This window comes from Microtus ochrogaster, chromosome 17 (genome assembly GCF_000317375.1).
Source record: "Microtus ochrogaster isolate Prairie Vole_2 chromosome 17, MicOch1.0, whole genome shotgun sequence".
NCBI classification, from domain to species: domain Eukaryota; kingdom Metazoa; phylum Chordata; class Mammalia; order Rodentia; family Cricetidae; genus Microtus; species Microtus ochrogaster.
This window is the reverse complement of record NC_022019.1, coordinates 32,811,888-32,824,786: the sequence shown is the minus strand read 5'-3', so window position 1 is coordinate 32,824,786 and position 12,899 is coordinate 32,811,888. Positions and strand designations below refer to the sequence as shown.

General features: G+C 49.2%; 1 protein-coding gene across 2 annotated transcripts in view; it reads right to left on the bottom strand.

Moving 5' to 3' along the window:
- Farp1 (FERM, ARH/RhoGEF and pleckstrin domain protein 1) overlaps positions 1-12,899 on the bottom strand; it is a 227,591-nt gene that overhangs the window by 155,905 nt on the left and 58,787 nt on the right. For both annotated transcript variants that reach the window (XM_013349331.2, XM_005355684.2), the window contains exon 2: positions 10,957-11,150. In XM_013349331.2, coding sequence (XP_013204785.1) covers positions 10,957-11,127 — 171 coding nt within the window. In that variant the 5' untranslated portion in view covers positions 11,128-11,150. The remainder of the gene's footprint in view (positions 1-10,956; positions 11,151-12,899) is intronic.

Genomic DNA, 12,899 nt, shown 5'->3' with positions numbered 1-12,899 from the left:
GGCTCCTCTCTGGGGTGGGTGCATGTGTGTGCGGCTCCTCAGTTTTGCCACACATCAGGTCTTCTCTTCAGTCGGGGAGAGCTGAACAGACCACAAGAGCATCTGCAGAGCAGTGGTGGGAACCCCAGCAGCTTGTCACGTCATCAACGCACGGAAAACCAGCATCTTTGTTAGCAAATTTACCTGGAACTCAAGGAGCAATTGCATACGACAGACCCTGAATTAATAAAGGCAAAGAGCTTTTCATGAAAGCAGAGATCCCTCCTACCCATTCTGATGATTTGTGTCTTCTAGCTGCTCACAAGAATACTTACACCAAGTGGCAATGAGAAGACCGTCCAGAAAGCATCTGACTTGTTTCAATGCCTTTATTCAGCATCTGCTATAGCTAATCAGGAAAATGTCCTTATTATTGTCACTTGAATTTTGCTATTGACAGGGGCCACAAACAAGCATCTGCCCGAGAGTCACAGGATTTACATGAACAAAAGGTGTGTTCTGTTGGTCCTACCAGTGAGGCCCCACAGGTGACAAGGCTGAAGAGCCAAAGCAGAGAAGTCTTCAATGTTCTGTGGGTTTGATCAAAAACAGCTTAGGGAGGAAAGGGCTTATTTGGCTGACAGGTTATACTCAAGCATCAAGGGAATTTGGAGCAGGCACTCAGCACAGGCACCCAAGGGAGGACCTGAAGAATGAAGAGGAGCCTGCGGAGGAACACTGCTGACTGGCTCGCTCAGCTTTGCTTCTTATGGAACCCAGGGCTGGCACTGCTCACATCCATCACCAATCAAGAAAGCGCCTTCTACTTGAGCTCACAGCCCAACCTAATGGAGTCAATTCCTTAACGGAATTCTCTCCTCTCTTCCTGAGGACCCCAGTGTGTGCCACGTTGACAAAAGCTGCCAGCACATTCCTCAGGCATTCTTGGCTTTCTCCTGAGGGCACGTGTCCTGTGAGCGACTGTCTCACTGCAGGACCCCTAGGCTCAGCTCCTCTGCTCTGGGGCTGCGGCCTGGAGTCTGCAGATAGTAGGCATGGGTGGGAAGACAGAGGGGCTGGTTCACCATCTTCCCATCTCCAGCGTGGGTCAGGTCTGTGATATTGGAGTTACGCAGCAGGCAGTGGCTGTGTGGACATATTAAGCAACTGCTCCAGCTTTTAGGTCAGTTTCTCCTTTTTGGGGCTTGTGACTGCCTGGAAACTCTGAAAACACTCTCCTAGTGTGTCCAGATCAAAGGTAATTGAAATTTCACCCTCAGCCCATTTGTTGACAGAAATCCATACAGATGAGCCACCACAATCTATATGACGGCTCATATTTCAAGTGAATTCCACCGAAATTACACGACAAGCTACACAGTACAAACCGTGAACACAATCCTTGGAAAACTGATCGAAGCATTTCCATCTTGGGCTTCACTCAGGAAGGACAAGCCAACATCGGTGGTTTCTGGGATGATGAGGATATTTAAACGGATTAAACGGAAAAGCACGTTGGACCTTAGTAACCAACCTCTGTTCGCTACATCTAGTGTCGTCTCTAAAATCAGGAGGCTGAGGCGGGAGCTGTGCATTCAGGTCGGTGTAGACAGACTATGGAGTTTGATTCTGTCTCAATAATAGCTCAGTAATGACGCTGGAGATGTGGACCAGCTGCTACGGTGCTAGTTACCAACATGAGGGCCGAGTTTGAGTTACATGAAAGCAGACACAATTATACAGGCCTGTAGTCACCACCCAGGTGGAGACAGGAGGATGATGGTCAGTTCAGCTGAATCTCCAGGCTCAAGGTGAGACTATGCTCCAAAAATAAGGTGGACAGCAAGTGAGAAAAACACATGACTGCAACCTCTGGCCTCCACAGCTACAAAGAAACACGTGTACACTCGAGTGCATACACACACACACACACACACACACACACACGGCCCTCCTTACCAACCTCAGCAGTGTTTCTAACATGACATGTGCCCATTAAAAGAAGACAATCTCTCATGATATTTGTCTGTCCAAAGACACACGAATACACACACACACACACATGGCGCTCCTTACCAACCTCAGCAGTGTTTCTAACACATACCCACTAAAGGAAGACAACCTCTCATGAATTTGTCTGTTGCTTGGTCCTTGGTGACCACATGGAGCCGCCCAAGCTGTAAACTTATGGTCTATACACCTACGGTTTCCAGGCAGTGGTAGCTCCTTGTTCCCAACCCATCTACTGCAGTCTTTCAATTGCATCCCCAGGATCTCTATTTCAGCTCCCTGCCACTCCGTCTAAAACCTAACTCAAGCTTGAGCTCAGCCTTTATTGTTACCACCACCCCGTGCCACCGGCTGGTAGCTGTCACAGCATCCTCCAGGCCCTCCTGTGGCACAACTGAGCACCTGTGTCATCCCCATGGCTCCTGTGGCCTCCAGCAGCAGGTGAAGACCAGACTGAAGGCAAGAGGCCCTGGAGTAGGACTCTGGCTCCCTCACACCTCTCTCGCGCCCCACCCCAAAGCTTGCGCTCCCCAGCGCAGACTTCACAGATTAGCTCAAGAGAAAACAACTGTCCCTTTCACAGCACCTAGAGGAAGACATTTGCCAGACGCTTGCCTGTGCCAGCTCACCGCCGACTCATAAATAATGCCCGTCTTTTCTACAAAGACCGGTTGTTATTTTCTCCACGTTCTTATCACTGGCAGCACCTTGCCGCTCCTGTAGATAAAACTTATGGAACCTGGATCATGTTTCCAAGGTCACAGTCCATAAATAAAGCCAGAGCCACAGAATCCCAACTGAGGGTATCTGGTCCAACTTCCTGTTCATACAGAGGAGGAAACACACCTCAGTGTGTGAAGCTCTCGAACACAATTTCAAAGTTAGCGAAGGCTTTGAGAACTGTTCTTTTCCACGATCGTCTATCCACAGAAAACTTCCAACTTGAGGGAACCATTCCATATCCTCTTTAGGATTTACAGCCACCACGCCCAACTCAAATGTTCAAAGTAATAAAAATAAAAACACGGCTGGATCGAAGAGTCCAACTTGTAAGCACCTGCCTTCGTATCTGCAATCAAAGAGAAGAGCACCCCTTCCATGGACATACCAAAACCACACCGCGAGAGGGATCTCAGAATCCTAAGACTATCTCAGAGGTCTTGTCCAGTCTGCATGAGACAGATGCAGGGGTCCTGTCGGACACCCAACTCTAGGAAAGCAGACATGTCTCGGGGATCAGAAAATAAAACAGACCAAGAAATCAACAAAGCAAAATTGTATATAAAGTTCTAAGGTGGAAAAATCCCCGTTTTATTTTTTTTTCTCTTATTTTGTGCTTTTTGAGAGTGTTTGTTGAGCAGCTCTGGCAGGCCTAGATAGCCTAGGGGCCTCAGAATTACAGCAACCTTCTGCCCTCAGCCTCACGTGGGTTGGGAGTACCGCCGTGTGTGTGTGTGTGTGTGTGTGTGTGTGTGTGTGTGTGTGTGTGTGTGTGTGTGTGTGCGCCACAGACTCCAGCTCCCCCTCGAGGCCCAGGGAAGCTGCCGTGGGTCCAGGACACAGCAGCCCACCTGCTCAGCAAAAACAGGGCTACAGGCACACTTGGGTCTCACAGACCGGCAGAAAACCAACAGGACACGTGACTAGCTTAGGTAACCGCTAGCACCCATCTAAAGAAAGCCCCAGGCTGGTGTGGAGCTGCCCGGAAGACAATGACCCCTGACACAGCGTGCCAGTCTTAGAGAGCTTCGGCATGCTTTTTTATGCCATTCACCCTTGCAGCAGCCCTGACGTAAGAGCCTCAACCAGGCTTCATGAACATGAAATGCCAGTTACGGAGAGAAGAGCAGGCGTGCCTTCCTGGGAACAGCGTGTCTCTGCCACACATTCTACAAAATACTCCATTGTAGTGCCACACTCAGTCCTGAGGTCAGCGTTCCTCCTGCATACATGACCAAGCCACACAGCTGGACCAGGGGCCTTCCACACCTCCCTTTCCCAGTCTTCTTAGATGTAACTATGACATTTCATGGTTTCCATTTAAAGGAAGAAGAAGAAAAAAAAAAAGTCAAGCTTCCTGCTTGTGGCTGTTTTAATGTCAGAGAGGAGCATTCTTAATTACCATCTATTCTTTTATTTATTGGGCTCTACTGAGTAAAATTTTTTTCCTTGGAAGAAAATAGCAAACAGCTGTTAGAACATGGCCACATCCCTTCTGAGCTGCGTGAGCGGCTTTGATCACCAGAGCCACTAAAACCGAAAGGCGAACACGTAAGCGTTTCAGGCCCACATCTCAATCCGCCTCTTTGCGTCTAAGGAGCCGGGAGGGAAGGTTAAACAGTATTTATCTGGAATGATTTATGAAAAAAAGAAAAACATTTTTTTTTTTACTCCATTAAAATAGCTTTTCAATTTAACCTCGGGAGGCTAGACCCAGGCAGGCCTCATTTATCATCCTAAGTTAAATAACGCACAGAAACGGTCAGGCCCAGCGGAGTGGGCTTCAAAACTATTTCAGAAAGTTGGCTAAAGAGCCAAGAGCAACACGGATAAGGAGAAAGAAACTCTGGCTTGTTTTTAAAGAGCCCAGCGGACCCGTGAAACTTCCTACGCTTGTTCTCACCGAGGGCTGACACTTAAGAGGCAGCGTGTGCTCTGGGCCTTGGCTTTAAATAGCCAATTAAATTTTATGTAGGTCTATCCTGCTCCTCCAGGAGAGCCAGAAATGTGGCAAGAGGGAGGGCATGCTTTCCCACACAGGTGGACTTCATCTCTCCGAGGGGCGCGTGGGACTCTCAGGCTCACAGGGGCTTGCCCACCAGGACTCATTCCAAAGAAAGAGAAATGGAACTCCATGAAATCCAAAAAGGACAAAGACTCATTGAATGTTCGGCCTGGGCTCTTCTAGGGCCACAAAGACAAGACACGGGGTTGTCTCAAGAGGGCAAACAGAGCCCAAGGATCAGGATGGTGCCTGTCACCACCAAGGCTCTCTCTACAGCCAGACAGCTTGGATGAACAAGCCTCCACTGAGGACTTGCCCAGATTTCTGTGAGGGTCAGAGCAATGAAAAGCTGTCCCGTCACACAGGTAATAAAATGAAAACCCAGTTTAATCACTGAAGGCCTTACTTCAGAACATTCCTAATTAAGGCTCCAAAATAGCTTGGCCAGTTTTGCGACCAACAAAAAAGTAGAAAATTCGATGTCCTCTCTTCTGTGATTTCCAAAGACACGTGTAAAAATCCTCTGTAGCCTCAACAAACTTGCTGGAGTTTTTGTCAGCAAGGTGTTCCTGGGAAAACATGTGGTTTATTTCGGTCTCCTATCTTCCACTGCCAAGGGATTCAGGGAGCGTTAGGGCGACCACCCACTTCCCTTAGCTGAAGTTCCAGGACTCCTCACACCCTGTAAGGTCTTCTGTGCCTGCACTCAGCAAGTCCTTTTCTGTTAGCACTCGCTAGGCACACCGTGACGATGACCGGATTGGACCAGACCTGGGGTGTGCTGTCTGCTTTAATACCCCCCAGGCAGAGGTGGCACAGACCTGTCTCAGAAGTGAGACAGGACGATTTTTAATTTGAGACTAGCTTGGGCCCACAGAGCTCTGTCCCAAAAACAAAAATCAAAAGAACCAATGACAACAACGAGCCCCAGTGTTTACCATCTTGCCGGAGAATTCCAAAACACAGGCACAAAAAGCTGACTCATCTACAAGAAGGCCAACATGGCATTCCGACTTCCAAAAGGACAGAAAAGGAGGACAGGGTTTTATACCTGGACAGAACACCTCATTCTGCAGATTAGGAAACTGAGTCTGATCTCAGGGATACAGAGGCTCAGATGGGAGACAGAGATTTCCAGGCTAATTAGAAGGACAAATGCTGGGAAGGAAGAACACTGCCCTCTCTCTGATGGAGCCTGGCCAGGTAGGGGCTATAGGTGGCATTTTGATAAATGAGTTAGGTGGGCGTTGGGGCTAAAGAGGGAGGGCGGTGACTCAAACAGCCCAGACTGAGACTCTGCAGTGGGGTGACCGGCTGAAACAGGGACCTCCTGGCAGATACAGCTAGAACTACAGAAGCAAGATAAAGCAGGTCTCTGCTACCCTGGCAGAAACAGTGAAAGTCCAGGCTAACCAGAGCGGCACAGTGAAATACTGTCTCACATAGACTAGCAGGGTTGGAAGGACCCTGTGTACCGGGTGCCACCGCCACCAGGCCTTGGTATAACCTGAGTTGAGTTCCCAAGCACTCCTTGGAACCTGCTGTGAGAGTCCAGAAAGCTTCACAGCTGGCCAGCAACGCCAAGTCGGGACCCAAGCACACACGTCTGCTATGGGTTGTGAGAAACAAAGCCTTGCCTACAAGGTGTTCCCATTCTACTGCCATCCTTAGTCAGGCAAACAAGTTTGACTCCTCCACGGTGCGCTAATGCAAAAGCTCAAGTGGGAAGCCAATGGCTCAGAAGTGTTACAGAAAGAGGGGTTCATGCCTCCAGTAGACCCTAAGGGGCCAGAATTCTGCTTTCTCCCAGGATTCCCAGAAGTCAAAATATTCACCCTTAGCCTGCAGGCAAAGGAGAGCAAGCTACACAAACTTTGAGAGCTATGATAGCTTCTAAGGAAATCAAGGAGAAGACGCAAACATAGTTAAGAAGCCAGTCTGATTTCCTGCCCTGACCACTGGAGAGGCCACATTCTGTCAACTGCCCATACCACCACTCCTGCTGACCCCCAAAGGCACGTAGCGTCTTCTCGTCACCTGCTGTATTGACCTTAGGCGACCAGGCCTACTCGAAGGCAAGGCCAGGATCTACTTTCCTCCATGGCTCTCCCAGGTCTTCCTACAGTGACCAGCTGAGGAGAAGCCAAACACTGGGAGAACTGGCCATCTGCCTCTCCAGCATCTTCCCTGGTGGAGCAGTGTTTGTTTACCAGAAGGGTCAGGAGAACCAGACACACAAAACCTTCTCAGGGACCTTCGCAGAAGGCGGCCTGATGGGGGAAGGGAGCCCCAGGCCTCTGGTGTGATCAAGGCTGTCCACGGCCTGGGACCCACCAGGCTTTATAACCTTCAGGAGAAGAGAAAGCTGTGTTATCAGACAGAGAGGTGTGGTTTATTTGCACGCTGTTTTCAACATCAAGAAGATAAAACGCCAGGCAAGAGCTTCCTATAAATGTTGGTTTTGAACTTTCCATTGTGTGGAGGAAGTACCAAAAAGTCATCCAAGTTCAACACTACAAGAGGCTCGCCCAGCTAGTCCTGAGTGGAAAAGGCTGATGTCTACTGCCCTGGTTCCCAAGAGGCTCAACTCTTCATTAAAAATTTTCTAAAGGATTAAAAAAAAAAAAGACAAAAAACCATCACTAAGAACATGGTTTGTTCTCTTGTGCAGGAGCTAGTCAGGGAGCTTGTATTTAAAATGACTGCTTTGGCAGCACCCGTAGGTGAACACAAAAGTAGTAAGAATAGGTCCAGAAGACCTGATCCCCAGGGAAAGATAGGGCTCATTAAAGACAGATCCCGCCCCCCCCCCCCCCCCGCCCCCAACACACACTGCCTCCGCTTCCCAAGGAAGTTGCAGAAGCTTCTGGCTTCATGCCCTGCCCGTTCTCAGGACAAACGCTTCCGTGCAATGAGAATAAGTCCAGGATGTCCCATCCTGCCCTTGAGGGAGAGGGCGAATTCTTAGCAAAAGCTTTGAAGCAAAGATAGTAAAGCAATTATCGGGAGCTGGTCTGGTCCCTACAATCCCGAAGCCACCATCGTCCCTCCTCCCTTCCCATTCTTGGAATGACTGAACCACCAGGAGGCCTCACTGGCTTGGAGCTGTGGGATGGCCTGGACTCTAGCTGTTCGTAAAGAGTGCAAGGCGGAGACCTAGAGTCTGCTCCAGCCAGGGACATGCTGGTCTATCCATCTGCCTTTCCACAGCCAGTTTAAGGAAAACATCTGTTGTCCATGGGCTGAGGAGGCACACTCTAACCTAAATAGAAAAAGACAGATAAAACACCGGTGAAAGAGACGTTTAAAACTACCAAGCCCTACCTGTAAAATAGATTCGCTGCAGCATTCCATCAGCAAACACTCGATGACCACCAATCGTCCATCTGCCTGGCTACATGGGGGCAGAGGTGGGGCCCTGAGAAGCCAGCAGCCAGCGGCAAAGGCATATATATAAATGCCACAAATCTTACCTACTAACTGCCCGAGGTGCACCCAAAACACTGTAGCTGTTTTATGTGAATCGTCTCTTTAGTCGTGAAACAAGAAGTGTTGTTTACTATTGCCTCTCTTCACGGATTTGAAGGCAGTTTCTAAGAGGTTAAGAATGCTGCCCAAGTACCAGTCGGAGAAGGTGGAATTTTCACCCCGGGCTCAACCTTGACAAGGGCACAAAGAGGCCTGCACAGCCGGAAGGGAGCAGCCACTGCCTAAGGCAGCAGACTAAACTAACAGGGCCATAAAGGGCACAGGAGTGGCAGGAGGGATGAAATGGAAAGAACGGCTATCAAAAATCATGAAGGTAAGTACCCCTGAGTGTTCACGTGTGTGCACATGTATGCATGTATGAGCATGTATACATGAACATGTATGTGCATGTATGAGCATGTGAGCATGTGTGCGCATGTGTATGCATGTGTGCATGTGTGAGCATGTGAGCACGTGTGTGCACATATGAGCATGTGTATATGAACATGTATGTGCATGTATGAGCATGTGTGAGCATGTGTGTGCAAACGTGAGCACGTGTGAGCATGTGAGCACGTGTGAGCATGTATGTGCATGTGTGAGCACGTGTGTGGACATATGAGCATGTGTATATGAACATGTATGTGCATGCATGAGCATGTGTGCACATGGATGAGCATGTTGTACATGTGTGAGCATGCGTGTGCACATATGAGCGTGTGTATATGAACATATATGTGCATGTATGAGCATTGTGAGCATGTGTGTGCATGTGTGTGCGCATACGAGCATGTGTATATGAACATGTATTGCATTGTGAGCACGTGTGTGCATGTATGTGCGTGTGTGCATGTGATCATGTGTGTGCACACATGAACACGTGTATATGAACATGTATGTGCGTGTATGAGCATGTGTGTGCATGTGTGAACATGTGAGCACGTGTGTGCACATATGAGCATGTGTGCGAAGGCCAGAGAACGACCTCAGCAGCACCATCTACCTTCTTTAGAGACAGAATCACTCACAGGCCAGGAACTGACCAAACAGGCTAGCAGGGCCTGCCAGTGAGCCCAAGGGATTCTCTTGTCTCCAAGTCCTCGACCCTGAGGTTACAAGTACACTGGCCAGACAGGATTTCTTTTCTTTTTTTAAACATGGGTTCTGGACACTCAAATCAGGTTGTGTGTGTGCCTGCGCAGTTTCTGCTCAGATGGTAGCTGTGCGGAGTGGTGACCTTTGCCGTCTGTGACCTTTGCCACAGCTGAACAGAGCCACATCTGAGAACCCCTCTAACAGGACACTGTGTAACAGAGAGGTTGCTGCAGCCTGGGCTCCTCACAGGTCCAAAAAGCAAAGAGAAATGAATACTTCACCAAACTGGTCTGGCAAGGCAGAGAATACTGGGGGGGAGGGAGAAGAAGGGCCACTCCTTCCAGAGGGCAGAATTCTCAGCCGGTGGCAGGTGCTTTCCCAACCTGGTCTACAGTTCCAGAAATCAGCAGCAGCTTTGCTCACTGGAATAGGAAGTCCCATTCCTAAGCCAAGTCCTTGAAAGATGAATTCCGCAGCAAGGAAATTAAAAAGGGACAAAGGCCGTTCGCAATGTGCGATCCAATTGGCAGTTTTAAAACACAGCCAGCCACTGTGAGGTTCATCTTTCTCTGAGACACTTAAATTCACACTCCCTGAACAATGTTCTGTGAAATAAATATAATTTACTGAATCACATCCCATAAATGATTAAATGATGGGTTACCACCATTAATGCCGACTATTAAATTTCAGACACTCTAGCCAACAGAAATAATGAACGGATTGCCTCCCTGTCAGAAACAGGTGTGTTCCAGAGGGCTGTCTCTGTCGGCTGCTTAGAGTCAAGACCGATTTTCTCCCTCTACAATCAACAACCAACGCCGGGACCCGTAGCCAAGATAGAACATCAAAGGTGAGACAGAGGGCTGAGGGGTCAAGAGGGGCAATCTCTGTTCTGGGGACCTTGACAGGCTACACCCCCATAACGGCAAGGCGCCTTAGTCTCTAGCAACAGATGCTTAGGCAGGGAGGAGACTGAGGCAGGGCTCTCCATAAGCAGCAGGGGTGCTAAGGTTCCTTTCCTGGCCCCTGGGATGTAGGGGTGGAGCTCTTGCTTCACTTGGACAGTCCTCATACAAGAAGGCCAGGAAGCTCACTTGCTCCCAACCTCCTCATGTAGAATTTTGATGGCTTTCTCAGGATGATGTCCATGGGCCCAACACAGGCTCACACCAGTGAGAGAACTTCTTGGGATAGCAACAAATTAAATCACAATCCACTGAAAGTACCACCCTTTCCTCCAATGCCACCGTGAACATGCATATTACACATCTTTAGATGCAGTTATACTCGATATACATAGGCATGCTATGTATAATACATAAAATACGCATACACACGTGATACACCATGGGAAGTCACAGTAAAACTGCAGCTAAACCATCCATGTCACTATACGTACACGGGACTCATTCATAGATCTGAAAAACAGATCACTCAGAACCAGAATGATCGATGAAAGATGCCCCATTGTGAGTGAGCAGTGAGGTACCTGAGCACACAGACCCTCTCTGTAGATCTCACGTCACTGGGCCATCAGTGACCTCCCCAATGCCTGCTGGGAGTGAGGATTGAGGTACCTGAGCACACAGACCCTCTCTGGACATCTCATGTTACTGGGCCATCGGTGACCTCCCCATGTCCAGGTGCCCACACCCTTGAACAAACCCCTGACTTACTGGAACTTCAAAGGTCTCCTGGGTGTCATCCAGCATCTGGATTTTGACGGTCATGAGTTTTCCTGAAGGTGTGGGCGGCGGTTTCTGTCCTCGTTCCAAGGTGCTGATCCCCGAATTCTCCGGGGCCCCCAGACGTGATGCGGGGGTGGGCTTCTGTTCTATTTCTCCCATGATGAAAGCAGCTTATATGATATCTGCAGAAAACAATAAGAGAGATGGATCAGAAGGAAAGACTCCTCCAAAGCTACCAACGTAACTCTTGCCGCGTCTCCTCCTGCTTTGAGACTCTGCACCAGGTGAAAAACCCTCCACGCTTCTCCACACAGGAACCACACACTGCAGCCCTGGGTGTACCTGCTGCCTGAAACGTCACAGTTAAGATATTCAGGTCTTTCTGCATGGGGTCCATGTGCATTTTTGCATACTGAATGTCGTATTCCTTCCTAGCTTCACGGTCAGCTCTCAGTTACTCATGCGACAGACTGGGTTGGGTTCTGCTCTGCCATTGGGTGTCTCCAATCACCAGCTCTACTTTCTCTACCTTTAAAGTCGGGTGGGTAGATGCAAACAGGACCTGGGCTCTCTTATTAAAGCCCACTAGTTATCTTGTAGGGACTCGGACCCATACTAGAGAACGTGGTCATTCTGCAGCCAAGCGGACAACTAAGGCTCCCCAGTTGGTAAACCGAGGAAACACACAGAGAGAGGCAGATGAAGACTGTGAACAGGGCTTTGCTCTCCATTCCTAAAACTCATTCTTTTTTGTTTTGTTTTTTGAGACTGGGTTTCTCATAGCTTTGGAGCCTATCCGAAACTCGGTCTGTAGACCTGGCTGCCTCTGCCTCTCAAGTGCTGGGATTAAAGGCGTGCGCCATCACCGCCCAACCTTTAACCTGTTTTGATGGCAAGAACTTTGCCATTCACCTCCTTCTTGCCATCCAATCTCTCCAGCTTGCCCCCTTTTCCAAGAAGCCACTGTGTACATATTATACGAATGGACACAGGCATTTTTCTACAGACAGACAATCCTCTGTGCTCCCCAAGCAGTCTGCCCTTCTCTGGGGGTACCCGCCTTGGTCCTCTCCTCCCACGCTGTCGCAGGCTCCCCCTGACTGAACACTCTTTCTTCACCTGGAAACTTAACTGCTTTAAACCTCCGATCAAATGTCACTTCCTGGACACTGGGGGCAGCGCTTGGTGCTGTGCTCACAGTTTGACGGCTCCATATGGTCGAATCTTTTTACCTCCCCGCATGCACACGGCACAAGAAACACCCCCCCAAAGTCCCCAGCCTTGAGTGTCTCCGTACTTTGGTACCTACTGAGTCTCCATTTGGCACAAAGCTCAAAATGGCTGCTGGATGACTGACCATCAGCAGGGCAGCTATCTGGCTGCAAATTCTGTCATCAAGTCACACGTGAATGAGATGTCAATTCAAGCTACAACAGTTGGTGTGGGGGGGCGGGGGGGTCTCTACCCAGGAAGAGGGGGAACTGAACTCAGTTTGACATCAAACCTTGGATAACACATAAAGCAGGAAGCACAGATAGGAAAGACGTTCCAGAAAAGTGCACAGCACTTTGTGGGGGACCTAAGAGAGTGTGGGGCTGGGGAGAGAGCTGCTGGCAAAACACACTTGCCAGGCTCATCCCCTGGACTGAGGAAGCAGAGATGGGAAGACCCTCGGAGCACACAGGCTAACCACAAGCAGATCAGTGAACCCCATGTTAAGAGAGATCCTGTCTCAAAAACAAGGTGGAGAGCAGCTCGAAGCGGACACTCCACATGGATCTGGGACCTCCACGCATGTACACTCCTACATACATGAGTACATACGTGTACACTCCTACATACATGAGCACACACATGTACACTGCTACATACACGAATACATACGTGTACACTCTACATACATGAGTGCATGCATGTACACTCTACATACA